The 27,721-nt window shown below is 39.1% G+C and overlaps 1 protein-coding gene across 7 annotated transcripts in view; it reads right to left on the minus strand.

Moving 5' to 3' along the window:
• The window catches only part of CARMIL1 (capping protein regulator and myosin 1 linker 1), a 307,561-nt gene that overhangs the window by 37,267 nt on the left and 242,573 nt on the right, over window positions 1–27,721 (minus strand). For all 7 annotated transcript variants that reach the window (XM_061399266.1, XM_061399264.1, XM_061399258.1 and 4 more), the window contains 5 exons: window positions 24,212–24,340; window positions 23,196–23,327; window positions 15,144–15,319; window positions 11,543–11,630; window positions 8,587–8,736 (listed from right to left, as the gene is read on the minus strand). In XM_061399266.1, the coding sequence (XP_061255250.1) occupies window positions 8,587–8,736; window positions 11,543–11,630; window positions 15,144–15,319; window positions 23,196–23,327; window positions 24,212–24,340 (675 nt within the window). The remainder of the gene's footprint in view (window positions 1–8,586; window positions 8,737–11,542; window positions 11,631–15,143; window positions 15,320–23,195; window positions 23,328–24,211; window positions 24,341–27,721) is intronic.

Genomic DNA, 27,721 nt, shown 5'->3' on the forward strand with positions numbered 1-27,721 from the left:
TTCTACTTAGATAATCCAAAGTCTGAGGCTGAGTTCTGTGCTCCTTTTCCTTCCTTACCCACCTTAGATTTTAAGTCACTTCTGTCATTCCCAGATTTCAGCCCAAAACATTCCATCCCACTCATTCCCTCCTTAGCAAGCCTTGATTTTCAGGAGGTATTTGGCTAACCCTCCAATTTTCCTAGTCAAGACGGAAACTGTCCACTTGAAAGTTAAGGCCAGCAGCATGGTCTGAGTAGGCAGGACTGAACTGATGGTGATCATCAGTTCTCTGATTTGTGTTCTCTGTATGCCGCTTCCAGAGGCAGAAGCCCTCTTTTCTTTGTGCTGCTTGTTCCCATCAGTTCAGACACCTACAACTCTAGTCACTGCTTGCCCTAGTGTTTGAAGAGGTGTGGATTTGCTACCATACACTAGAATCCCTCCCAGTTCACTAAGAGGAAGAGTAAAACCCTTAAAGGACAGACTAGCCTGCAGTCAGAGACACCAAACACCTAACTCTCTCTCGGTGCAAACCTTCCATGAAAAGGCGCTTCCCCAACACAACCCTCCCTGGACCTTTCCTTCTAGTGACCTGGTCTGTCCCAAAGACCAGGGATGCAGCAGAGAGGGTGAGGGCTTAGAAACTGGGTCATTTGGAGTTGAGCCCTCCTCTCTGACTACCCTTAAACCAGCAGGATAATATGGGGCAAGTGTAATAACGTCTCTAAGCTCTGAGATTCTCATCTGAAAAATGGGTTAAAACAATTAACCAGATGTGGCTGCCGAGACAAAGCACAGCGCATGACACAGTAGGTACATGGTTTTCTCCTTGTTTTCCTATACAGTTTTCAGAGAGCTTGGATCACTGACACAACCTGTAACATTCTCATTAACAGAAACTCAGAGGTTCTGTTCTGTTTTAGACAGACAGTGGACATACAACTGAGATGACCAGTAGCCAGATGAATATACACGTCTGTAGCTCACGGTAAATTGAGGTAAATGTCATGAATGTAGGAAAAGAAAAGTGCCTACAGAGCTGAAGGGGCAGCAATCAGCTGAGGGACAGTGTCTGGTGAGTGCCTCCGTGCCAAGGCTGTGCATGGCTCACCTACCAACTCAGCCCTGGCTACTGAGGCCCAGAGACGCCTCTAGGACTCCCTAGTGGACGTCTCAGCAGGGCCTTGCAGACGCTTCATCCTCAACACGATCAAAACACAACTCACTAATGTCTTTTCCGCCAAAATCTGCCCTTTCTCCCACACGTCTCATCTTCAGTATTGCCTTAAAAATAAATACATAATATATAAACAAGTAAACCCTTAGCGAGCTCCGTAAGGCTCTTTACAATATGGCTTCCAGCCGCCTCAGCTCTCCTCTCTGCCACCCTTTATTCCCATCATACCATAATCCCACAATAGTTTCTCAGATCGTGATGCTGTCTCCTCACTCTGAGACTCTGTGCGTGTTCTTCTCTCTGCTAAATTTACTTACTTATTTTCCTCCCAGCCAACTTCTTCAAATACCATCTCTTATTATATCACCAGTTACTAAGGGCCTATTATGTGCCAAGCATGATGCTTAGAAATTCCTCCTGGAAACCTTCCTTGACAACACCCCTCCCCCAAGCTGGGCGGGGCACCCCTTTTCTGTGCTTCCATAGCAACCTGCACATTCCTATCAGAGCCCTTTCCTACCATATCTCACATTTCACTGTGTTAATGGAAAGCCACCTCAATCCTGGAGAAGGAAATGGCACCCCACTCCAGTACTTTTGCCTGGAAAATCCCATGGATGGAGGAGCCTGGTAGGCTACAGTCCATGGGGTAGCCAAGAGTTAGACACGACTGAGTGACTTCACTTCACCTCAATCCAAAAGGGAGCTGAGGCTCATGCACAACAGCAAGTTGTTGTTTTTTTTTTGTTTTTTGTTTTTTTTGTAGTTGCTTTGCTTTTATTTCTTGGCTGTAGCAGCATATGGGATCTTAGTTCCCCGACCAGAGATTGAACATGTGCCCCCTTACAATGGAAGCGCAGATTCTTAGTGACTGGACCACACCAGGGAGGCTCCATGTTTTTAATGAGTAAACTAGGATAAAGAAAGGAGAAAATGAAGCCAGAATTAAGGTTGAATACAACAACCTATACTTCTTTAGGCTCAGAACCCTTTTAAATAGGTCAACACACACTGGGCTCTGAGTCTCTCAACTTACAGAGCAAAAGGCAGGCACAAGTCATAGCAAAATTCACTGCGTCTATCCAACACAGCAAACTAATGGCTCCGGGTTTTCACTCCTCTTGACAAAGACCTGCAATTTCTTCTGCATAGATGTGCAACAAGGTATCAGGATGAAACTGAACAGTGCCCACAACAGTGGTACAGATGGTATAAAGAGCACATGAGGTAATGAGTTTTACAGGGGTATTTATTAAAGCTGCCCTTCATGAAAGTCACTGACATGATGCGGAAGCACCACAGTAAAAGCAATGCTGTAAGACCCAAAACAATAGGAAACAAAGGGGCCGAGTCTACAGAGACCCTCCGAGGCACCACACCTGTATCTCTGTGCAGGCCCTTCTAGACCTCAGGCCTGAAGGAATGAGATCTAGAATGTGCTTCTGGCATTTCCTCAAAGGGTTGTCCCTCCAAAAACTACTAGAAACTTTAAGAAACATATATTTTAGCTGGATTATACAGATAGCTCAGTTGGGAAAGAATCTGCCTGCAATGCAGGAGACCCAGGTTCAATTCCTGGGTCGGGAAGATCCCCTGGAGAAGGAAATGGCAACCCACTCCAGTATTCTTGCCTGGAGAACCCCATGGCAGAGGAGCCTGGTGGTCTACAGTTGATGCGGTCACAACAGTCGGACACAACTTAGCCACTAAACCACCACCACCACTACCACAAATGGTATCACAGTGCTGAAGTTTAAAGTCTGGAAATTAAGAGGTTTTCATACATTGCCTTCTAGTAGTTAAAAAGCTAAGCCTCCATTTCCCCAAAGTGGTATCACTATGAAAAGGACAGAATAAAGTAAAATTATAAAAGGAAACAACTAGGACTTGAACGACCTTCTGTGCACAACATCAGAGCAACTAATTTTAAATGAGATATTGACTTAATAGTCTCTGCTTGGCAACACTGCTAATGGATTAGTTCAATTAACAACTGCAGGTACATGAAAATGAGGTGATTTGCTTAAAAACAAAATGGCATGTTGACCAAGACAAATGGATATTCATTGAATATTAATCTATGCTAAAAAGCTTAAAATTATATATGGATATTTGAGGCTGAATGTTAAGGGAAAATAACTGCCATTTTGTCATTGGAGCAAGGATTCACAAGATGTATTCTGTAACAATTCAAGCCTTTTAAAATTGTTTTCCTAGGAAAGAGCAGTAAGCAGACTACCTGTTCCTCTGTATGAATATATTTTGATTTAAAATGCGTATGACACTCATTAAAATAATTGAAAGAAGCACATACAATTAGTGAGCTAGTTCTGCCAAAGGAGAAGACACTGGCTCTTCACCACTTGGCACATCATCTGAAACCTAAAACTTCTGCAATTTTTTAAGGTAGGAAACTATATATAGCAACAAATTAAATATGTAGAGATTGCCAATCAGTAGAAGGAGAACTATATCCCTTAATACCCCCAAAGGCCAATGACAACACAGTTGAAAAATACGATGGGAAGTAGTGATTTCCTAAGAGGACCTGATGGCAGGGAAAGAACAGATGGTCTACGGACAATAACGATTCTAAGTAAATACACATTTCAGCTTAACACACAAGGCGTGTGTGCCGAAATGATAAGGCGCATATAGGAAAACTAATTAATCACTGTCACCAACAAAATTACACATGGCGAGGCACAGAATGTTCAAGGTAAGCCAAAAGTGCACAGATTCATTTCTCACAACTGGATAACAACTGAGAGTCAGATTTTTGACACAGTTGTTTCCAGTAATGTTTAAAAACTATAAGCTTACATTTATGGTGAAATGACACACATTTTTCACTGTTTCTGTTCACATATTAATTTAGTATAGAATCAGTAAGCAGATATTTTGTATAAAACAATGCAGTCTATTTAAATCTAGCTTGGAATTTAATTCTGATTGTGAGAAATATAGATATGAAATCAATATATAGATTACAACAGATTGGTTGAACGTGCAATCCCACATGGCCTGCTCCAGGGTGACCTTAGATCACCTCGACCAAGTTAATGTTTTCATGCCTAAGCCTCCTCATCTGTTAAACAGAAGATATTAACACCACCTATCATTCACAGGCTGTCGTGAGAATTAAGCTGGCCACTATTAATAAGGAGTTCAGTGCCTAGCATGTCACAGGTGCTAGGTGAGTGCAAAATAAATAAATAGGAAGATTTTTCAAGTCATGTGATTCTGGAGTTAAAGGGTTATCAGAATCTCTGGGACTATGAGAATGGACACAGGTTGAAAAATTCTTCAAGTTATTCTATAGTTCTTGTTCTACCCGTCCCTCCTCCCCACCAGGTAAACTAAATTATCTCTTCATTTCTTTCTAGTTAAAAGGAAAAAAATGAATTATTTAGAGACTGAGTTTTAAGAAATGATTCTTCTTTCTGCCATTTTGTTTAAACAGCCTTTTTCTTCGATTTTATGAAGATTGATTAGAAGCTCTCAGTCATCCTCCCCACAGACAACAGGCCTCATCAAGTCATTCAATCTCTATTTCAGCCCTCAAAGTGTAAGTTTAATAGGTGTTGACTAAGTGAAGAAATTCCTTCTAAGAGATCAATCATTGCTTCCATCTCCATGAAGACAATCCTTAAACTATAATATGCATTCCAACGTTTAATTTACAGCTCTGAACCTTCCCTAGTGTGATGATAACTATTGGTTCTTTAAAGAGACTTACACACTGAAATGAATTGACTTTTGGACCAGGGAGAAATGGAAGACAACATAAAGATACCCAGGAAGAGGGGGGAAAAAAAAAGAGTGAGAGATGCCCAGAATCTCCACTATGTCTGTTAAAGAAATGTTCAAAAATAGATGTAGTAGATATCATGAACATCACAAACAGAAAATGCCAGGATCCGTTAACAGTCTCTTAACTATAAGCAGAAGGCTGGTGATGAGGCAGTTACTTTGGAATGTCCTGGGGGGAATATCTCAGGGCTGTGGGCTACAAACAAACATTGTAGGTAATAAAGTTACAGCATCTCCCAGAGCAGTCACATTCAGCAGTGCTCTAGCTCCATGTGTGGCACAATTTCTACCTGCCAGGAACGTATAATTCCATGGTGGAAAGGTTGTAGGCTTGCACTTAGATGCTTCTGAGAATTTTCTATCCAACAGTTTTTCTTGTGTCCCAACTTCCTGGATCACTTAAGATCTATCTAAATGCTGCCAAAGAAAATGTACAGGCTCATTTAGAAAAGCATCACCAATTCAAGGTCTCTGCCTTTACAGTACATACTTCATTTTTTTTTCCCCCAGTGGCACTACACAAGGATCACAACTTGAAATATTTGGTGGTAGATGTCAATGATAAACAAAAATGATTTGTTTCTTTGATTATGAAAGGTGGAAGTACATACAATTTAAAAAGGTAAATCTAATACTCTACTCTTTTCCAATCAGCTGTGAGTTTGTACCACTCACAGGTTCAGGGTAAGAATTCCAGAGCTTAGCAAGTTGATTTTCTTTAGAATACTGATCTTTGCACCTGGGGTTAATTGCCACTGTGAAAACGGGAGTATCTTTGGGTGGCTGAGACCCAAAGGTTAGGCTGAGAGTAGAAAGGAAATCTTTACAGCACAAAATCCATTGACTTGCACTTTCTACACAAAAATGTTCTTTTTCATTAAACAACACCAAACTTAGCTCTGGTTTTTGGCTACTTACCAATTCATTAGCCTTGTTAAAACAATGATTAAAGACATAATTTTTAGAACTGGAAAAAAATGCTATTTTTATGGCTTAAAAATTCTGCCCAAGTATTTGTTTTCTTTATAGAGAGCTCTGCTTTGTCTCAACAAGATACTCCACACCACAGGCCCTGTTTCTGGTCCTAGGATTCAACAGGCGCTTATGGCAGGAATGGCCCTACCTGCTTGCCTCCCAGCCACCTGAATCAAGAAAATACCGCCCTTCTAACTTGGATCATCCTTAGAGTGAAGGACAAAGAGATCTCTATCTACTCCTGCCTCTTTCTGTGTCATGGCAACCAGACCGTTCCTAGAAAATGAAAGCAACTCAGGACTGGCTATGCCTTGCCCTATGGTCCTCATGGTGGTCATGCATCTGGGGTGTTTTTTTTTTTTAAGTACAAACAAACTTCCAGTTATAAGTCCTGGTGATACAAAGTAGAGAGAGCATAGTGACTATGGTTAACAATACTGAATTGCATATTTGAAAGTTGCTAACAGAATAGATTGTAAAAGTTCTCATCACAAGGAAAAAAATTATAACTATATGTGGAGATGATGTCAACTAAACCTGTGATAATGATCCCACAATATATACATATATTGAATCATTAGGTTGTATCCCTAAAGCTAATACAATGTTAAATCAATTGTATCTCAATAAAATTAAATTTTAAAAACTATATCTCAATAAAATTAAATTTTAAAAAATGATCCTATTCCCCCACCCTCACCCCACCCACTTTACTTAAGGAGAACAACTTCTTTTCCTTTCAAGTAACAAAAGCAAATTAATCATCAAACAAAAACCAAACTTATACAATTTAAAACCATCCTTACAGGAGCTAAGCCAATCTTTCTTAACCAATACTTCATCATCCAAAACCACATAACTTCTAAACTCAACAACACACATTTTACTAACTCATGTTCCCTATATCCCTTTCCAACTCACACAGAACCAGATAATTTTGGCTGGAAACATGATATGTAGAGTTAATTTTTAATTCAAATATTTTTCCTATTAAACTCCTTTTCTTTTAGGGTTAGCCTAAGCTGGGAAATCCCATGGACAGAGAAGCCTGGCAGGCTGCAGTCTATGGTGTCCCAAAAGAGTCAGACATGACTTAGTGACTAAACAACAGCAAAGAGCTTTCTAGAATAATTACCCTATGATAACATAGTGTCTCTTGCCTCAAAATGTAAACAAAATTTAAAATACTTATTAATGTTTTATACTAGACAAGCAATTTTTAAAAAACTTGGTGCAATTCCCTCCACATAGACGAAATATATTTATATATTTATACAGTTAAATGGAAAATTATTTATCATCTTTAGTTACACTAGAATGTTACTTGAAATCTAAGATATATTTTAGGCTTTTTTTTGCCAGTCTCCTTGTATATCGTAAGGTTTTATCTGGAAGGCATTTAACTATTTTATTCACAGATTTTAAAAGATGATCACAATAGTTTATATGGAAGCCCAGGTGGCTCAGTGGTAAAGAATTTGCCTGCCAATGCAGAAGAGCCAGGTTCAATCTCTGGGTCGGGAAGATCCCCTAGAGAAGGAAATAGCAACCCACTCTAGAATTATTGTCTGGAAGGTCCCATGGACAGAGGAGAGGAGTCTGGTGGGCTGCAGTCCATGGGGCCACAAAGAGTCAGACATGACTGAAGCAACTTAGCATGCACTCACGATTCCTTTACGATGGCTATATTGAAAAATTACTAAAATCAGAAGCTGATGTAGAAACATTTGGGCACATAAGTAGACCAAACCCAGTCTCACCAACACCCTCTTGGATTATAAGAAATTACTAAAAATGAGGATATTAGTAAAACATAAAAACACTAAATATGGAGAATGAAAACATACTGAATACAGAGGTGTATACAACTATTTGAATGGTAAAATGAGAAATATACTAACAACTCAAAGTTTACAATAATAACATAAGAAGTGACATCAAACTGTCCCCAGAAAAATGAGATATCATAAAACTGAATACTCTAGCTTTATAGCCAGATGGATGCACTGAGCAAACGCATCATATTCCAGCTTCTAAAATATATCAAGTCAATGACAGAGAATAGGAACTAAACAGGAAATGCAGATCTAAGAGTGTACCCCAAAATTATGTAAAGAAAAAACAGGAAGAAGTAGGACATTAAAAAAAAATGAAAACCTATAAGACCAACAAAGAGATAATCACCTTCCCCACATTTTTGTTGAAGGCTTATTTATTTAAAGATATTTTCCTGTCACAAATGACTCTTAAAAGGTAAATAAATGATTTCTCCTAATTTAGGAATTTTGTCCCACCATGGCTACAGCGACAGATATCCAATTTTTATGTGCACTGCAATTTTCACCATTTTTCTTTTTTGGGAGGAGGTGGGGGGTGGTTGGGTGGGTAGGGGTACGCTTTAAGAAAAGTTTTACAAAACTAAAAATAAATGAGAGGCCCTTCGTGGGAAGCTGAAGGCTTAAGCTTTATCGGCTTCATTAGTAGAGCAGACCCTATACAGCAACAAGTTCTTGAAAGAATTGTCTTTGCGGGGAAGTTTTATTTGGTCTGGTTTGTAAAGGTGAGTTTTGTTTTTTTTTTTAAAGACAGTAGCAAATCCAGTGAAGCAGATAATGGTGTGGCCAAAGGCTGTGTCTTACCATACAGGTATCTAGATCTTCCAAACGCTCTATCTCTGTGAGCTCCTCCACCGTGATGATGGAGCGTTTAACCGGCTTCTCCTCAGCAAGCTCCATCTCCAAGGAATCTTGCTGAAGAAGGGTCTTGCCACGTCTGCTGAAATGGTCAGCCTAGAGAGTCGAGACAACCAACTGAATTCCAGCAGATACCTTCCATAAGAGGGCGCTGTGAAGAATAATGTCTACACCTGGTTAATGGCAACTCGATAAATTCGTGCTGAAGTTAAGTTATCTCTTTTATCCTCTTTCTTTGGAAGGTGGAGTATTTTAAACAAGGAATGACAAAACCTCCTTCCAAACATCTTTTGAGACTTTACTTGAAAGGTAATTCATATATCTTTGCCATGTTCATGTAGATATGCACCAAGTAGGCACATATTTTTGTTTTCCAAAAGATATACTATGAACATTTGCAGGAGACTGGTGTGTTTTTTTTCAACTTTCAATCTTCAATACAATCATAAAATTATATCCATCAGGAGGCCCTCCAGCCTTCTGTACAGAGAAGCTACCTTTATTTATATAATGTTACTAGCATACAGAAGATTCAGTTCTAGTCAATTTGCTCTTATGATAAGCATAAAGTAAATTAAAAAGTGAAGCACAATATTGTTGCCATCAACATTACTGGTGGAAATATAAGAAAAATTTAAACCAGAAAAATAACTTACACTGGGAAAATGAGACCACTTAGGATAAAAGAAAGTAGGAAGTGTTCTTTTCGTTTTTATTCCATATTTCCTTGGAAAGAATTTCTGTGTTTCGTGCTCAAAAGTACATAATGAGGAGAAATAAAATGATTCCAACCTCTCTTATTATAAAAGGACCAAAAGGAAAGAAACTGCTAACAAACTTTTAATTATTACTAGCTTTCTTTGTTTTCATGTAATAATTATTATATTTTATGTGACATTAATTACCAACGCTATGCTTTAGATAAACCTAAAAGAGTGTTCAGAGATGAAACAAACTGGGCTGAAATTAATAAGCTCTGGTGCTGAGCTGATTCATCACCAGGAGCTCTGCCAAGATGAGAACCAGCTGACAATTCCATGGAACCTTTGGGAACATTTCTAAACTTAAAGTTGGAGAAAACAGTGTTATTGGACTGTCTTTGAAAGTAGTGTTTCATCTTGAAGATACTATTTCTTTCACTTAGCAGTTAAGCTGTGGTCTTACTATCCAAATCAACAGTAAGAAATTCAAAACAAAAGTGCATTCACACAATTCTTTTTTGCTTATGAAAAGAAAATGTCAATACTCTGAGTTACCAACTTCTTCAAAGGACAAAAGCAAAAACAGTGAAAAAAGTTCAAATTTTCAGTGTAGTGCTCACGTGCAGCCACGCTGATACATCTAGTATTTACGTCTTGAAGTATGCATTTTGAGGCCATCCCTAGAGCTATGGTTATCAACAAGCTATTTCTGTAAAGGATGCTTTATTGATTTTGTTTCTGCTTATTAAAAAAAAGTTTGAATTGTGATCTCTTGACAAGGTTATAGCTCTTTATCATGCCATGAACTACAAACTAGAGCTTCTTAAAATCTCTGGGTGATGAATCAGTTTTAAACTTCCAATTTGCCATAAGCCAATATATTGAAAAAAATTGATAAAAAAACACATTTGATAATAAAAAATTTTAAATAATATGTGTTTGTATATTATTGTCACATCAAATTGCTCTAGAAGTTTCTTCACACTTCCTCTTAGTTTCTGAACTTACCTTGTTACGGACTAGTAACCCTTCATTAGCAGGCCAGCTCCAGTCCATAGGCAGTACTTTGAATAGCTAGAGATGTCTATCTTATCTTTTAGATCTTAGAGAAGAGTCGTATATTCTTCTCAAATGAATTTTTCAAAATACTCCTTTTGTCTGCCTCCTTCTCAGAAGCTGTTGCTGCTCCTGTTATTTCCAGTGTTCTCTACCATCACTCACTCAACAATTCATTGCCATAAAACTGAGTATCTTCAGCCTACACAATTAACTTGAAATTTTTCTCTGGAGAAAACACTGTCATAACTTATTTGGGAGATTTCTACTGCATCATAACGCTAGTATTTTTGAGACACAAAACATAGCCAGTTCTAAAACCTTCATCTGTGCCTCAGAGTTTGAGAAGCATGAAGTTTCTGATACATTTTTCATATGCACTGATACCGGAAATACTTCTACTGAGTTTCTACCTTGATGTGGAACCAGTCTGTAAATGAAGAAAATTTTATTTTTTCACCTTGGTTATATCCAAAGCCCTAGACACTTGAGGTTATCATTCACTAGAATATGTCCATTTAATTCTTTCACTCTTTGGACAATTCATTTCTGCCATGTTTTTAAGAATATTCTGTTATCAAATAATCATATCAGAAAACAACAAGCACAGATAAATACATAGGTAATCCCTGAACAACATGGGTTTGACACATGCGGGCCTACTTACATGAGAATTTTTTTCAGTAAGAAATAGTGTAATACTATACAATCCGGGTTGGTGGACTCCTCAGATGTGGAGAGTCAACTATAAGTTATACATGGATTTTTGACTACAAGGAGGGTCTCTGCCCCTAGCTCCCAGTGTTGTTCAAGGGTCAACGATAATCTTTAAAACGAAGCTCTCAGTTTTAGACTTCAGTCCCAACATCATCTCCCATCAAATTTTTGACCTGTGTTTATTATACATGAACAACAATTCTGGATATTATCACTTCTGCTTTGCCCTGACATTCCCTCTGGAGAAATTCTAACATGCTCTAGAACAGCTGGAAACAATGAAGAAGAAGAAGGAAAACTAGGATTTTAACCCATAAAGCTACAAAGGAATAAAATGTAGAAAATCAACCATATTCCCACGCTGGAGGCTGCCCTGCATCAGCACAGAATGAACCAGGCTGTCCCGTACAAATGACCACAGCACTCACCAATTTGTGATGGCAGTGTGAAAGTGCATCCAGAATTTCATCCACGATTCGATCAGACAGGAAGGAGGCCACTGTCAACTTCACCTCACTATGTGAAAATCAAAAGCACAGAGTGGCATTTTAATTTGTGCAAGAGGGAAAAAGTCACCACTCTTGATGCTATGTTGATAAGGTCAAGTGTGATTCTGTTTTTATCTTTGAAAATAGCATATAAGAATGTGCGAACAGGGCTAAGGATTTCCAAAAATCAGCCTTAAACACTGCCATAAACACACAGGTAATAGACTTTCTTTACCAATGTCAACCTGCCTCTGCAGTTTCAAAATTCGAGATTTAATGGTAGGAATGAAAAACATCTGGATAAAGACAAACTTAATGGAAACCATATGTACCATGTAGCGAGAACAATTCATCCATTGACAGAAATGAAAACAAACTTGGGCTGGAGTAAATTAAGAAAATATAGTCTGGTTGTGAAGCTTTGGTTATTTCTTTTATATGTATATCCCTTGCCTTTTAAACAATTTTTTAACCAATCAAATGGTACCTTATTGAAATGCTCTGACTTGCCACTGTACTTTGAATAGTTACAAATTCACTGTTCCCTTGCCTTTTATGAACAGAAGTTATCAAAATGTTTAGTTTTAGTGCCTCTTGCCTAACCTTAAAAGGAAGCCCAGACAGGAAGTAGCAGCTTGTAGTTTTTACTAATAAATAACTCAGCCACTGAGGTTTCCATCTGAGGGCTGGCATTTTAGTTATTTGGTATTCCCAAGAATTCAACTTCCACGTGTGTCTTCAGTCTAAATAACTGGGCACACATGTACCAATATGCATAAAAGCACAAATACATTGAAAGTAAATGTGCTGGAGAGATACATACCCACGTTTCAACATTGTCACATAATTTCACTCTACTTTTGAAGTCAATAATACTAAAAATTTTTCATCAAGGAAAAGAGTTATCAAAATAAGATGATTTAATCTTAAAACTGAAATTGAAAGTATATTTGTGTAACAGGGGAAAACCTTCCTAATTGAAAGGTGATCATTTGCATTGCATGTCTCTTCAGAAACATTTCTGATGGCAGAGCAGAGCGGAAGCACCAACGTTTTGATGCTAACAGTAAAAACTGTCCTGGGCTAAAGATAAAGAATGTTTCTTTCATTCCTGTCTCTGAACCAAGGTCTCCCTAGCTATTTGGTTTATCTAATACCCTATTATTCTCCAGAGGTGTCCACTGATAAGATTCACCCGGGTCACTTATTAAAAATACAGATAACTTGGTCCCACCCCAAACCTCCAGAAGGCCTGGGAATTCAATGTTAACAAGCACTTCCTCTGATGCTTTTAGGCATATTTGGGAATTTTGTTTCCTTCCAAGACTAGAGAGTCAGTAGTTTCTCTCTCTTTCCTACCCTCTGCCTCTCAGACTTTGGGAGGGATAATTTATTTCAAATTATAACATCAAAAAACAATTCTTAAAATGAAAACAGATACATGTATATGTATAACTGAATCACTTTGCTGTACACCTGAAAGTAACACAGCTGTTGTGTCTGACTCTTTGTGACCCCACGGACTATATAGTCCATGGAGTTCTCCAAGCCAGAATACTAGAGTGGGTAGCCATTCCCTTCTCCAGGGGATCTTCCCAACCCAGGGATAGAACCCAGGTCTCTCACATTGCAGGCGGATTCTTTACCAGCTGAGCCACAAGGGAAGCCCAAGAATGCTGGAGTGGGTAGCCTATCCCTTCTCCAGCGGATCTTCCCAACCCAGAAATTGAACCAGGGTCTCCTGCGTTGCAGGTGGATTCTTTGCCAACTGAGCTACCAGGAAGCCCCCTAATCAAATATACTCCAATATAAAATAAAAAATTTTAATTTAATTGTAATTGGAGGATAACTGTTTTACAATGTGGTTTAAGCTGTACAACAATGTGAATCAGCCATAATCATGCATATATCTCCTCCCTCTTGACCCTCCCTCCCACCACCCCCTAAAATAAAACTTTTTTAAAAAGCAATTATTTTTTAATGCTTCAGGACTGTTCTATTGTTTTGCTATTGGATGCTCTACTTTCTTGACTGAATTTCCAGTTTGTAAAATGTTTAAGAGGAAATGATGAACTTAGTCTGCATGTGCATATTTTCATCTTATCAGTACTCAGCATAAAGCATTATAAAAAGCCAAGTAAGGAGTTGGTGGGCATACATCTGATTTATTGAAGTGAGGAGTTCTGTACTGCTATTCAACTTTTAGAATTTGCCCATTTTTCAAGGGAAATGAGCATATTTGACAGAATCTGGTAATCCAGGAAATGCTGAATATGATCTATTGGTAGTTCAATCCACTATTATGAAAAAATGGTGGTCAACAGCTTTTTATTTTCAATATTTAAAGCGCTTCAATAAAAACTCTGAAACCAGAGGTTACAGAAATATGTAAGCATACTTGGGCTAGAGTTCATAAAATCACTAATCAATGGAGTCTATAAACCCACTGAAAGCCTTAATTTCTCAAGTCGTTCCAACTGTCTTACAATTCAGTTGAATAGGCATTAGGGTCTTTGTTTAAAAGACACACACACACACCCCCCCCCCACAGCTGCATCTTAGCCCTGAGACTGTCTAGTTACTGCAGAATTCCAAAACCCTCCAAGTTCTACAGTCTAGCTTTAAGGTTATCAGCCTTCGACATCTACTTTGTGATGATGTATTTTTTTTTGAATATTTTGGTTTTAACTCTCATTTTTCTTGCCAGCTGTCATTGAGCTATATTACATATCACCACCACTCTCAATTCTCCAGGTAGAAGCTGTTATTTTTGCTATATCTAATTATTCTTATCAAGATTTGGACGTGATTAAAATGGGAAATTTTAAATGCTTCCGAATGTATTCACATTCTGATTTTCCAACTAGAAAATATAATGAGAATTACCTGAGCTGTATAATGTAATACTGGTGGTCATCTCAGAGTTCTTATGTAAAAATCCAGGAAAGTTTGCTAGCAACCAACACCTTCTAAATATTTATACCTTTTATCAATTTTATCCATTGGTATCAAATTTTATCAAGCAGGAATCTATGTAAACACTCCAGAGCACCATTAGCACATGCACAGTATCACAGACCCACCAAAAGAAAACATGGTGATGTCACGGTGGGCCTCTTTGCCTATTTATGGGCTGTGCATGGTTCATAATATTATGATTCATAATATTATGGTGGTAGAAAGCAAACCAATCTCTGTCTTCAAAAGTTAGATTTATCAAGGTGAAAGATAAGCTTCAGGAGTAGGGAAAAAAAAAAAAAGGCTTACAAACATGCACCCCTCTCTTAAAAAAATAAAACTCTTAAAAAAGGGTAGACAACTTTCTATTCCTCAGTAAGGCAAGCATAGCTGCAGTCACCTAATTTTGGAAATGTATTAAACCTCACATTTATGCACGGCTATCTCTATATACAGTCACTGCCTCTTAGACACGCCTACATACATTCTGTATGAATAAAGCCAACAATGACACCCTTCACAGCTGCCTCAATGGCATTCACAAACACTGCAGCGCCTCAGTTTATGAACATTACAAACCTACCTAATTTTGTTAAGGATATCAATTCCAGACTGCTCCAACAGGACATTTTTAACAAAGGTACGTGGGATGGAAATCTTTTCAGTGCTGGCATGAATCAAGTCTTGTCGAATGTGGGCTTTTCTCATCACATTGGGGCAGAGATTCTCGGCAGCATCAACCATGGACTCAAGCAACGCCTGCAATGCAGCATAAAGCAGAGAGAGAGAGAGATGAGGACACAGACCCGGAGGCGCCCGCCGTAAAACTGAAAGGTGGCTATATATGATGCCGAGCTCTCGGACGGCAGGGACACAACAGAGTCCCAGGGTGAGACTGGGGATTCAGAGCTGTCCCGGGATGACTTGTGACTGCTGGGTGATCACTGATCTCAGGCAATCACTTTAAATCAGACACTTGGCAGATCTGCCCAGGCTTCGTGCTGGCATCTGAAGTGTGATAGTGTGCTGGCTTTACTTAAAGCAGAGGCATTCACAATTAAGATATAGAAAGACACGTACACACCAATTTACGCCACACCAGACTGACCTGGGTATTAGCTAACGAAGTTACAGATGTCCCCGGAAAATATATCAAGTTTGAACTCCTGTGCAATTTCACAAATCAGAAACCTCAAATCAGGGTGAATCATTTAATATCTCTACCAAAAGAGCAGTAGTAGCAAACCACTCTAAATACTGCTAGTTTTCCTCTTTTAAAAGAAAAGCTTCAGTGTTAGGTAAAATTATAATTGCTATAACATCAAAAAATGAATAATAATAAAAATATTCATGAACACTTTATAAACATTAGTAATTATTACACTTAAAAACCTACTTAAATACCACTTCAGAGTTTTTAAAATGTTTCTGCACATTTTATCCTTCCAACATCTGTGAAGATGGGCAGAGAAGCTATTCATGTGATCACCATTTTATAGCTGAAGAATGTGAGCTAAGGGAAATGAAACGATTTGCTTGAGATGGATAAAATGGCTGTTAAGTATGGAAAGGGCATGTGAGTTAGCGTCAGTCCTAAATTTGAATCCTAGCTGAGTGACACTGGACTAAGCTACTGATTTCTCAGTTTTACTTTACTCAACTATAAAATGGCAAAGAAAAAAGTTCTTGTCTCATAGGAGTTTTGAAGATTAAATGATATTACATATGTAAAGGGATCAGTATCATGTCTAGCATACAACAGAGGGTCAGTGTATCACAGATAATGCTATTAATCTGTTTTCAGAGATGCTAATCTTCATGATGAGATCTTGATTTTGAAAGTTAAGCTTGATCCCATTACTATTCCAGTATGAATGGGACTAATGGAGCATCATTATGGAAATCCCAGTCTCTCTGCTCATACATTCACATGCAGAGCATAATCCCAACAGTAAAATCTCTCATGACACCATACGATGAGCAGGAGAGCAGCAGGATGTTTATAGAGATCTTGTGAAAAGCAGGAGAGGAGAGGTGGGAGGCAGTCACTTGAGAAATTTCCAAAAGCCACTTGTATGCTGACAGTGCTCTGTCCCTGTTAGAACTCTGACTAATCACTGACTTAGTACATTATTCCAAGACAGCTATAAGTGATGCCAAATGAGTCAGTTTAAGACAAATCATTTTCATCGTTGGCATTAAAATTAATACATTCTGTTCCAGATGGAATCCTGCACTCCTGATAAGAACAACCACTCGTATCAATGTGCTGTTTGCCTTCTATCATGTTCATTAACACAACCATGACTCTCTGAAAGGTCCCCCCGCATGATGATGCTATTCGGTTGGAATGAACTCCAGAGAAGAAGCCTGGCTTCCAATGCAGATCTTAACATGAAATTTCTATGGAATATTGACGGAATAGCATTAAGTGAATAATCTTTGTTGATCTCTGCTTTCTCACCTACAAAATTATTTTCTAAGGTCTCTTTCTGCCCTACAAATCAACCGTCACATAATCGACCCTACAGAGAGGAATTTCATCTTGTCCTGGGCGTCCAGTTCAACAGATACTTTGCAGTTAGTTCCCTACCACCACCTCTAGTCCCACATTGGCCAACAATATAATGTAGCACTTTATGCTCTACAAAGTAATTTCATCCACGATTTCCTTTGATCCATATAATAATCCTGTGGGGGGGGCAGATTTTAGCAAACTCATTTTATAGATAAGAAAATCAGGGTTCGGAGGAGACTTGCTCAAGGAACAAGTGATGTAGGGACTCAAGCCTTTTGTCTTCTACTCTTGTTTCCTCCTCCAGCCACCCTTTCCCAATGCCCTGCCCACTACCCACAGGAGTGTCCCTTCTTCTCTCTTCGTTACCTACAATTTTCATCCCCTGCTCCCTTGAGTCAATGGTACCTAAAGGCAGGCATGGTGGACTTTCTGGTGACAAGCTAGTAGAAAGGGGAGAAAGAGGGACTTCCCTAGTAGCGCAGTGATTAAGAATCTGCCTTGCACTGCAGGAGACCTGGGTTCAATCCCTGGTCAGGGAACTAAGATACCACATGCCACAGAGCAACTAAGCCCAGGTGCCACAACTAGAGAGCCACGAGCTGCAACTACTACAGTCCACATGCTCTGGAGCCCACAGGTGCAGCAAGTGAGCCCGAGTGCCACAACTAGAGTCTGTGCACTGCAATGCAAGATCCTGCCTGACCCAGAGATCTCGTGTGCTGCAGTTAAGACCCAACACAGCCAAATAAATAAACAGAAAGCTTTAAAAAGAGGCGAGAGGGGAGGATCACAGGATAAATTTGTAATGCAGCCACTGACCACTTCTTTGTGTCCAACCCCCAGCTTAGGTGCTTAAACAGCATCTCCTTTCAAGTCCTGTGGCCCTCTGCACACCAAACTGTATTCTTCAATATCCATGGCTTTACCTTTTCTTTCCTCGTGGAAATCTAATGCAGGCTTATGTTAAATTTTCTCACTTTCTCCACATTTCTTAACTTTTCTTACATATTCTCTATTTTGTTAGTCAATGTGTACTCCCTTCAGACAACTTGAATGAGCACACCCTGTATTTGAAATGCAACCATAAGATTTTATTTTGCCAGTATCTTCCCAAGGGTCTATATTTCTTAACTGCGAAAACAATTAATGGTATTTAGAAATCCTCTAGAGTATCTGTAAAATAAACTGGGTTAATATCCTTTACATGGCAGTTATACTCAATATTCTTGCAGTGAGCAAAGGACTAGCTGTCATTCGTTACAAGCAAATACAACTTCCACACTGAAGTGCTCTAGAATCTGTTTCTTTTGCATTGGAAAATATAAAATGTAGGAAAAGAAGAAAACTCAGAGAACTCTCCCAGCAAACTGAGTTAGTACTTGCCAAAATGCAACCTACGCCCCTCAGGCCTCATTTCCTCAGTAAACCTGATATTTACCAGGGAAGTATTTCACAGTTGAAACCCTGGGGGAAATGAAGAATTTTCAAGGCCAAAACAAGCATTCTAAAAGTTAAGTCCAGAAGGGAAAAATAAGTTTCCTTATGTTAAAACATTCAGATCCTATTTATTCACCTAAGATTACTCTGGGAATAAATGTTAGGATCAAAAACAAGGGGTGGGGGGCAGGAGGAGAGCTGTCATTTAAAAATACCTAAAAGAGATCAGTTCAGAGAAAATACCACCTCTTTTCAAAGGAGGACTTTCTCCCCACTTCCTGCCTTTTTTCTCCTCCAGGAAGTTTGCTAAGAAAGTTGGCTCTTCCGGTCGTTTCTTTGGCTTTTCTGAACTACTATTTTTTTCTGAAAGATGGCTCAAAGAGCTATTTGAAATTATTCTCATTCAGAATTCAGAATGTGTACCACTGGCCACAATACAGGGCTTCCCTGCTGGCTCAGATGGTAAAGAATCTGCTGCAATGTGGGAGACCCAGCTTGGATCCCTGGGTTGGGAAGCCTTGGAGAAGACACAGGATGAGCGAATATTAAGGATAAAATCTCCCTAATTATGTTGACACCAAAACAGTCTTGCACAAGGAAGCTCGGTGCCAACGAGCTTAGAGCAAACAGCTAGTAGCAAACCCAGGCCACAAATCCAGGCCTGCTAGTCCCTTTTTTTTTTAATTCACTATAGTAAAAACATACTTTTACAAAATAATCCATTCACTCTAGCTTTTGCTAGTATAACATTTTACTCAATTTCAGAAACAGAGGAAGGATTCTTTTTTTAACCAAGTAAAATATTGTACTACTAGTGAAATAAATAAGAATATAGTTGTTTAAGAAACTGAATATTGATTGTAGTAAAAATGCATTTTTCCCTACATAGTTTTAAGAAAATCAAGGTGCTAGAAAGCTTTATCAATAGACAAATGGGGATTATTTATTTGTAACATGATGCTCACTTGTCAGGTAAACTGAAAGGAAAAAAAAAAGAAAATCCCTGCCTACAGTCTGCTGAAAGTATCAAAAATTGAATGTGAACTCAGTGAAGAGGAAATTAATGAGTAACATTTAATTAAGATGCTGTGATGAGGATTTGCTTCCATTCATGCCAGAAGTCCCTGAAGGGAAGGGAACTTGCAACTCAAAACGACTGAAAGTAAAGAAAACAAGGGAGTGGGGAATAGAAAAAGCAGAGCATTTGGGAGCCTGGACCTCAGGGATAGTTGAGAATGAGAAAAGCAGGCAATGCCACATGCAAATAAGGAAGCTGTGACAAGCGGAGAGCACTGGTGACAATGACAAGGGGTCAGAAAGGTCAGCCTCAAAAAATGTGGGGAATGTCTATTTACAGAAAAATATTTTGAGTCTAAAAAATGTTATTATTTCAGGCTTTTAAAAATTCAAATGCCTTTTAGTTTAGACCTCTGCCTTCTACTCCCTCCCAAGAATGACTGGCAAGTCAATTCCAACCATTCAGTGCACTGGGAAGGAAACGGGCCCAGGTTTCAAGGGATAACTCGTGGCTTAGACCAATTGAAACCAGTGCCCCTTAGAAGCCACTTGATGGGAAACTTCCAGTTGCCGTGATTCGTGCTGATTTAAACGCCAACCCATTCTTAGCATGTAAGGAGTTCTTACCAGTACTTTAAAGGAAAAAATTAGGCAATAGATACAAATATGTACTTTACAAAAGAAGAAATACAAATGGATAATAAAATTATTTGATGTATTACTGGTTATTAAAGAAATCCAAAGGACAAAATGATATTTTTTACCCCATTACCCTAACAAATATTAAAAGGTTAACACACTTAGTAGTGGTGACATGTGACAAAACAAGCAGTTGGGTGCACTAGTGGAGAACAGTTTGTGAATACACACAGATGTATAAAACGTGTGTACCATTTGACCTAGGAATGGATCAATGGTACGAATCTATTCTAATAGGATTAATCAGAAGTTAGAAAATACATTACGCTGGCTGCGAGATAATAGAAAATATATATTAGTCTCTACCCCCAGTTCCTGGCACAGAGCTCCTGAAACTCTAGTAATTTCCTAAGTGATAAGAACACTAGGAGATAAAAACTATCACACTAGTGATAAGAACACTAACAATATTTTGTTCTAATATTTGCACTCTGATCCTGGCTCCTGATACCACTGGAATTCCCTGGGTGGTGGGATATCTTTTGTTCTATTGGGGTAACTCTGGGTAGCTCCTGGATGAGGACTGGTTACTGGAAAGACCAAGTTATGATTAGAAGCTTGGAATTTTCAATCCCACCAGGGCTAAAAATGGAGTTAATGACAGACCATGTCTGCATGATGAAACTTCCCTAAAAGTATGGGTTTAGAGCTTCTGTGTTGGTGAACACGTGGAGGTGCTGGGAGAGTGGTGTGCCCCAAGACAGCACGAAAGCCCTAAGTCCCTTCCTACACACCTTACCCTGAGCATTTCTTCCATCTGGCTGTTCATCTATATCTTCTATCATATCCTTTAATAAACTGGTAAACATAAATAAGTGTTTCCCTGAGTTCTGGAAGCCACTCTAGCAAGTTAATGGACCTAGAGGTGAGGTTACAAGGACCTCGGATTTATCACCGATTGGTCAGGAGTTCAGTGACAACCTGGACTCCCAGTTGGCATCTGAAGTGGGGCGGGGGCAGTCTTGAGGGTCTGGGCCCTTAACCAGTGGGATCTCTAGGTAGATAGTGTCTGAATGGAGTTAAACAGTAGGACACCCGGCTGGATTGGGGAAAACACCCACACATCTGGTGACCAGAGGTGTCAAATGTGAGGGGTTCTGCGTGAAGGGAAAGACACAGAGGAGGTTTGCCGCTTTCCCAGGGCACTGATACGTCTCTGCAATGAGACACCATACAGCCACTAAAATGATGAGTACTCACCAATCTAGAAGTGTCTTCCTGATATTGTGCCAAATATAAATAAAGTATGTGTAGTATGATCACATATATGTAAAATTGTACAGACACAGAATGTTTGGAAAGTCACCAAAATATTAAGAATAATGCTATCTCTGGGATTTCAAGTGATTTTTATTCTTTAAATATTTCACAATGAGTAGTTTCATTTTTTACAGTCAGAATTAACTAAGCAACAGAGATGACTTTATTTTAAATGTGTAAGAAAGTATCCTTTTAACATATCTGATCCTTCATGGAGGATAAAACGAGTGCTATTAGGTAACAACTGACCTTGCCATTTCCTTCTCCAACGCATGAAAGTGAAAAGTGAAAGTGAAGTCGCTCAGTTGTGTCTGACCGTCAGCGACCCCATGGACTGCAGCCCACCAGGCTACTCCAGAAAATCCCACGGATGGAGGAGCCTGATGGGCTGCAGTCCATGGGGTCGCTGAGGGTCAGTCACGACTGAGCAACTTCACTTTCACTTTTCACTTTCATGCATTGGAGAAGGAAATGGCACCCCACTCCAGTACTCTTGCCTAGAAAATCCCATGGACGGAGGAGCCTGGTAGGCTGCAGTCCATGGGGTTGCTGAGGGTCGGACACGACTGAGCGACTTCACTTTCACTTTTCACTTTCATGCATTGGAGAAGGAAATGGCAACCCACTCCAGTGTTCTTGCCTGGAGAATCCCAGGGACGGGGGAGCCTGGTGGGCTGCCGTCTATGGGGTCGCACAGAGTCGGACACGACTGAAGTGACTTAGCAGCAGCAGACCTGCTAGAACTCTGTACCATCCAACCAGTTGTTTTTCTACCCCTTTGTCTTTGCTCAGAATGTATTCACAATAACCACCATCAAAGAAAATAAAAATAACACTCAAGAGTCTCTCTGCATTATGCGCACAGAAAGACAGTGACTTAAATGCCTAAGTAATCCACAACATTCTGTGCTAATTTAATTTATAATAGAGTAATTAGCATGTTGCAAAGTTATGATTAAGTTGCATATCAAATCCGAGTTATAGAAATTGTGTTCTCAGAAGAAAATGGACCAAATAAACACAGAAATTTAGACAAGGTCTTTATATGGCATCCTTGAACAGGCAGGCTGGAAATGATGAAACTTTTTGAAAATGAAATGTTGCCGCTCTAGGTGTTTCTTGAAGTTCCCTTAAGAAGACACTGGCCTTACATTACTCTCTCCACTTAAATTTCAGAGGCTGTTTTTTCAGTCTCTGAGCCTCTAGACAAGTCTCTGCTACTTCCGGTGCCTTGTTATTCATTCTAAATCCCTTTCCTAATCTTTCAAGCAGCTCTTTGCAAAGACTGTTATCTAGTTACCTAGTGGTAACCTTTCCATACAAGCAGCAATTTGGTGCTATAAGCATAGCACCTGTCATCTCTCCCAGTCTCTAAATCAAACGTAACAACAGAAGATATTTTTTTCATGAATCAGACTTATCTTTCTAAGCAGAAATCAATCATTCTCCTATCAGTGGCAACCTGTCATATGTGAAATACAGTTAGAGATTTACCATCAAAAACAAAATTGAATGTGATAGGTTTTACTTGATCTTATTATGCAAAAAAGTTATTCCAAAAATTATAAATGAAGGTGGAAAAGACACAGTATTCAACTTCACTACACATACATCTATAAAATATAGAGTAGCACGGTACAAAATGCTATCATGCACACTTAAGGCACAAAAATGTCACTTTCCCAAATAACAGAAACCACAAACCTTGAGTTGTTCATCAACAACTCTTGTAACTTCTCCGGCCATTGATTCCAGGGTCTCCTGAATTGGACTGGATAACAAACCACTGGCTCCCGCCCAAGATACACTACCAACATGGTATAAATTTGGTAACAGCTGTAAGAAAAATAAAAGTAACATCTCCATAATTAAATAATGATTTAAATAAGCACCAAAGTCATTGCAGAGTTAGTAAAAAGGGTGAAGAAATATTAGGGATAATCTAAGATAGTCTTGATGTAAGACCCTTTACACAGATCGGAACAGGTCCAGCTTTGAGAGCAAAGGAATAGTACCCTACCTGTTTGTGCCTTAATGTCTTCATCTGGGGTGTGAGAGCATCTGACTAATCCATAGTTTTCTTCCTACTCATAAAATTCAATGATTGTGTGGTTCAAATAGAAGAGCCTGGACCAGATCCCAGGCTTTCTGATTCCCAGTTAGTCCTTTCTCTATGAAGTCACAGTTGGGGAAAAAATTCTAAGTTGAAAGAAGCTTCCTTCTACAAGTGACAGAAGGGAGTGTCATGCTATCAGCTTGGCAGTATACCGCCAAGGAGTTGTTACTCATTGAAACTCCTGCCACCTTCCTGCGGTTACGCAGGACTTGATTACACCGTTTGTGAGTCACAGCACCCCCTGCTGTAAATTCTATACAGCCGGCCATCTGTATCAGAGGCTGTAGAACCCCTGGATACAGAGGCCCATCTGGGCTATGCCATTTTACATATAAAGGACTTGAGCAGCCACAGATTTTGGTATCTGCAAGAGGTCCTGGCAGCAATACCCTGCAGATTCCGAGGGACGAATGTATTTTGATTATTAGTAACTAGCATGGGGGTACAGAAAGGAGGCGAAGATTAACTCAGCTCACTTTGCCACTTGTTAGTAACCTTGAAACTGAGTAGAAAGGTAAAACAAGTTAGAAGTAGCTTCTAAAACTGAAGTTTAAAAGTCTTTTTCATTACAGAAGACTCTCACATAGCCAGAAGTTAAACTCACCGTTTTAGAGTTCTTGGCATCCTGCATGAGTCTTTCTGCTGATTTTAAATCTTCCTGGACGGCATCTCCCTCACAGCTTCGTAAGGAGTTGAGATGATCTTGTACTTTGACACACATTCTGTCAATCATCTGCTCCACACCATAAAAATGACAGCAAGCACCCCAGTCAGCACAGCCAATATTCAGACAGAAGGAAACACAGAATGAACAAGGATGAAAACGTCTCCTAACTGGAAGCTTTGAGAAGGCAGCTTATAGCAATTATTAATTTGTCTGTTTCTACAAGAAACCTCTGGCAACATTAACTCCGGATAAATGTGTATGGCATTGTGGTCCCCTTTCCTGCCTTAGGAAATGCAGCATGTAAAACACAACTGAATATTTCTTGATGATTCAGAATCTCATAGCTACTCAGTGACTTTTTTGCTTGATAGTAACTCTCCTTTATTAATTTTTATTGAGTACCCTCTACAAGTCAAACATGGTGTTCAGCATTGAAAAAACAGAAAAAGGAGATGTACAATTCTGAGACAGTTGAGATGATGACAAAATGATGCCCACAGCCAGTTGGTCCCAGTATTATGGAAACATCCCTGGAAATTTAATTTTTTTAATTATTTCAATTATATCATATGATTTTCCACCATAAAAGCATAAGCTGAAGTTTGATTATATTAACATAGGCAATAATAAAGTTAATAACATCTAGTTTCTATCACTATAAGGTCCTTCTCCCAGGTTAATTACATCTGAATCACTTTCAGTTGTTTCATGGATTTAACCATAAAACCCAAAGGGAAGTGGCAGCTAAATACTGTGGACAAAAACTAGTACAGAAGGGTAAGATTATGCTCTATGATATTTGTATGCATAGAGACAAACATGAACAAAGCTAAGACATCTGAAGAAAAAGACAACTACGGTGTGGTTTTAAAAGTTTCTCCAGTATTTTGATCAAAGCTGCAGGTTGTCTATTCTTCAAAAAAAAAAAAAAGGCCGGGGGGGGCTTCCCTGGTGGCTCAGTGGTAAAGAATCCACCCACCAATGCAGGAGACAGGGGTTCCATCCATGATCCGGGAAAATCCCATATGCCACAGAGCAACTAAGCCCGCTACAACTATTGAGCCTGTGCTCTAGAGCCTGGGAGCTGCAGCTACTGAAGCCCATGTCCCTCAAGTCTATGCTCCGCAAAAAGAGAAGCCACTGCAGTGAGAAGCCCATGCCCTGCAACTAGAGAGTAGCCACCACAACCAGAGAAAAGCCCATGCAGCAATGAAGATCCAGCCAGCCAAAAATAAATAAGTAAAAAAATTTTTAAGTTATATCTATCCACCAGAGACCCTATCATACCAAGAAGGGCAGATTTGGCAGAGGTGACACTCCAATAATATTCTTTTTTATTTAACTTCACACTTTTCTATTTATTTTGAATTATTTGAAATAACAACTATAGGAAGGCAAAATCAACCCTCCATCCCCAACAAATTCCACAGTAATAGAAAATTTACAACACTGCTCAGCAGGCTGATGGTCTGAGGACAGAGCTCATGTCTACTTCCTAGAGTATCACCAGTTCTCCTTTACAAAACCAGGTTCATAACATCTACCCCATCTTCTTTTCTAGTGTATAATGAAGACACTCCTGTAAAATACCACCACTCAAAGCACCTACTTTCTTGACAAAGGGTCAGTAATACTAATGCTAATGTATGAAGAACAGCTCCTATGACTGTAAAATGTATTAAGGCTACATAAGTAAACTATCTGGAACTCCTACAGGAAAAAGAAGTGACATGAATAATGTATGTCATGGAATAATTATCTTCCCTGGCCAAAATCTAAGCTTGTAGGCAGGGTTCACATTTTAACTTTATGCATTTACTTTGCCCTGTAGAGAATTAAATGTATGCTTTCAAAAATCTTCTTAATTGATATAAATTCCAACTCTTCCAACTACTGAATTGATCTGTGCTTCCTGAAGCAAAAAGGGTTATCAATAATTCATATCTCACTAAGAAGGAATATCTAATTTCGAGAGACAAAATGAACCACATTTTGGGTTCTGATACACAAAGAAGGGAACTGATACAGATCTGAGGCCACAAAAGACTAATTTGAGAGGTATGTCGATGTGGCACTATGATAAAACTAATCATCTTTAATAATCATGAGAGACCAAAGAGATTCCTGACACGTGTGCCATTAAGTACTCACTAAGGAGAGAAGGTTTAAATGAATTCAGCAAAATGATCTTTAAGTGGAACTTTCAAAGTCACGTCCAGAACAAACAAACATTTCATTCTTTGACTCAAATAAGACATAAAATCTCGAAAGTTTCCAAGATTCTTCTGAACATATACTTGCTAAAGTTTGGCAAAGCCCAACAGATCACATTCAGAGACTTTACAACTAAAGAACCAAGGCCCAGAAAAGTTAAACTATTTAAGATGACACAGAAAAATTACACAGAGTATAAATGAAAATTTTGAAAACGGGAAACAAAGGATTCAGATTCTCAGTTCATATTCAAGTCCCGACGGTACACAAATGTAGAAAAACAAAGGAGACTGCAGTCTGAAATACTGTCATCTCTTGGGCTATCCCATCAAAGACTTCAAGGTAGATGACGGCACTCGAGCTCTTCATTTTAAACTCTACTTTATCCTAGTAAAGTGTTCCATTTTTCTAAAGCAACCCAGGAAAGTTGCTAACTGCCATAATTTAAGAAGCTCACTTCCTTCCAAGGAAATGTACTCAATCATTCTTGGACTAGGTCTTCTTTAAGTCTTCATCTGTCTTCCCATGTCCTTCTACAGGTCACATATCTTCCCCCTTGAGAACACTCTGAGCAGTTATAAGCTCTCTTCCATGTGACAATCTTGCTCATGTTTGAACACAGCTCTCTTTTTCATCTCTAATCTTTTTTCTTCAGGCTTAACAGTCCCAGTTTCTTTGACCATTCCAAAGTGACACCACTGTGTGATCACATCTTCCCCCATGCACACCTCTGAATTTTCTATCTAAAACCCTCACACAACATGAGGGTAAATAAAATAGACTGTAACACAGTAACAGGGCTATCATCTTTCTTACTGTACAAATTATACTTTCATTAATGTGGTGGAAATCAAAATTGGCTTCTTTGGCAACTAAATCATACAGTGTATCTTACTTGATGGTGACCACTTGAAAGTGAAAGTGAAGTCGCTCAGTCATGTCCAACTTTTTGCGACCCTGTGGACTGTAACCTACCAGGCTCCTCCGTCCATGGGATTCTCCAGGCAAGAATACTGGAGTGGGTTGCCATTTCACCACTTAGGCTTTTCCAAATATAGTGAGCTATAGAACCCAAGTGCAGAACTTAGAACCATTAGCCATAAAATGCCATCTTTGGTTGCTTGCACTTTGTCACAACTGTCCTCAGTTCCAGCAAATAGCTTACTGTGTGTGTGTTAGTCTCTCAGTTGTGTCTGACTCTTTGTGACACCATGGGGTTTTGCCTGCCAGGCT

The sequence above is a fragment of the Bos javanicus genome, chromosome 23 (genome assembly GCF_032452875.1).
Source record: "Bos javanicus breed banteng chromosome 23, ARS-OSU_banteng_1.0, whole genome shotgun sequence".
In the NCBI taxonomy this organism is placed as follows: domain Eukaryota; kingdom Metazoa; phylum Chordata; class Mammalia; order Artiodactyla; family Bovidae; genus Bos; species Bos javanicus.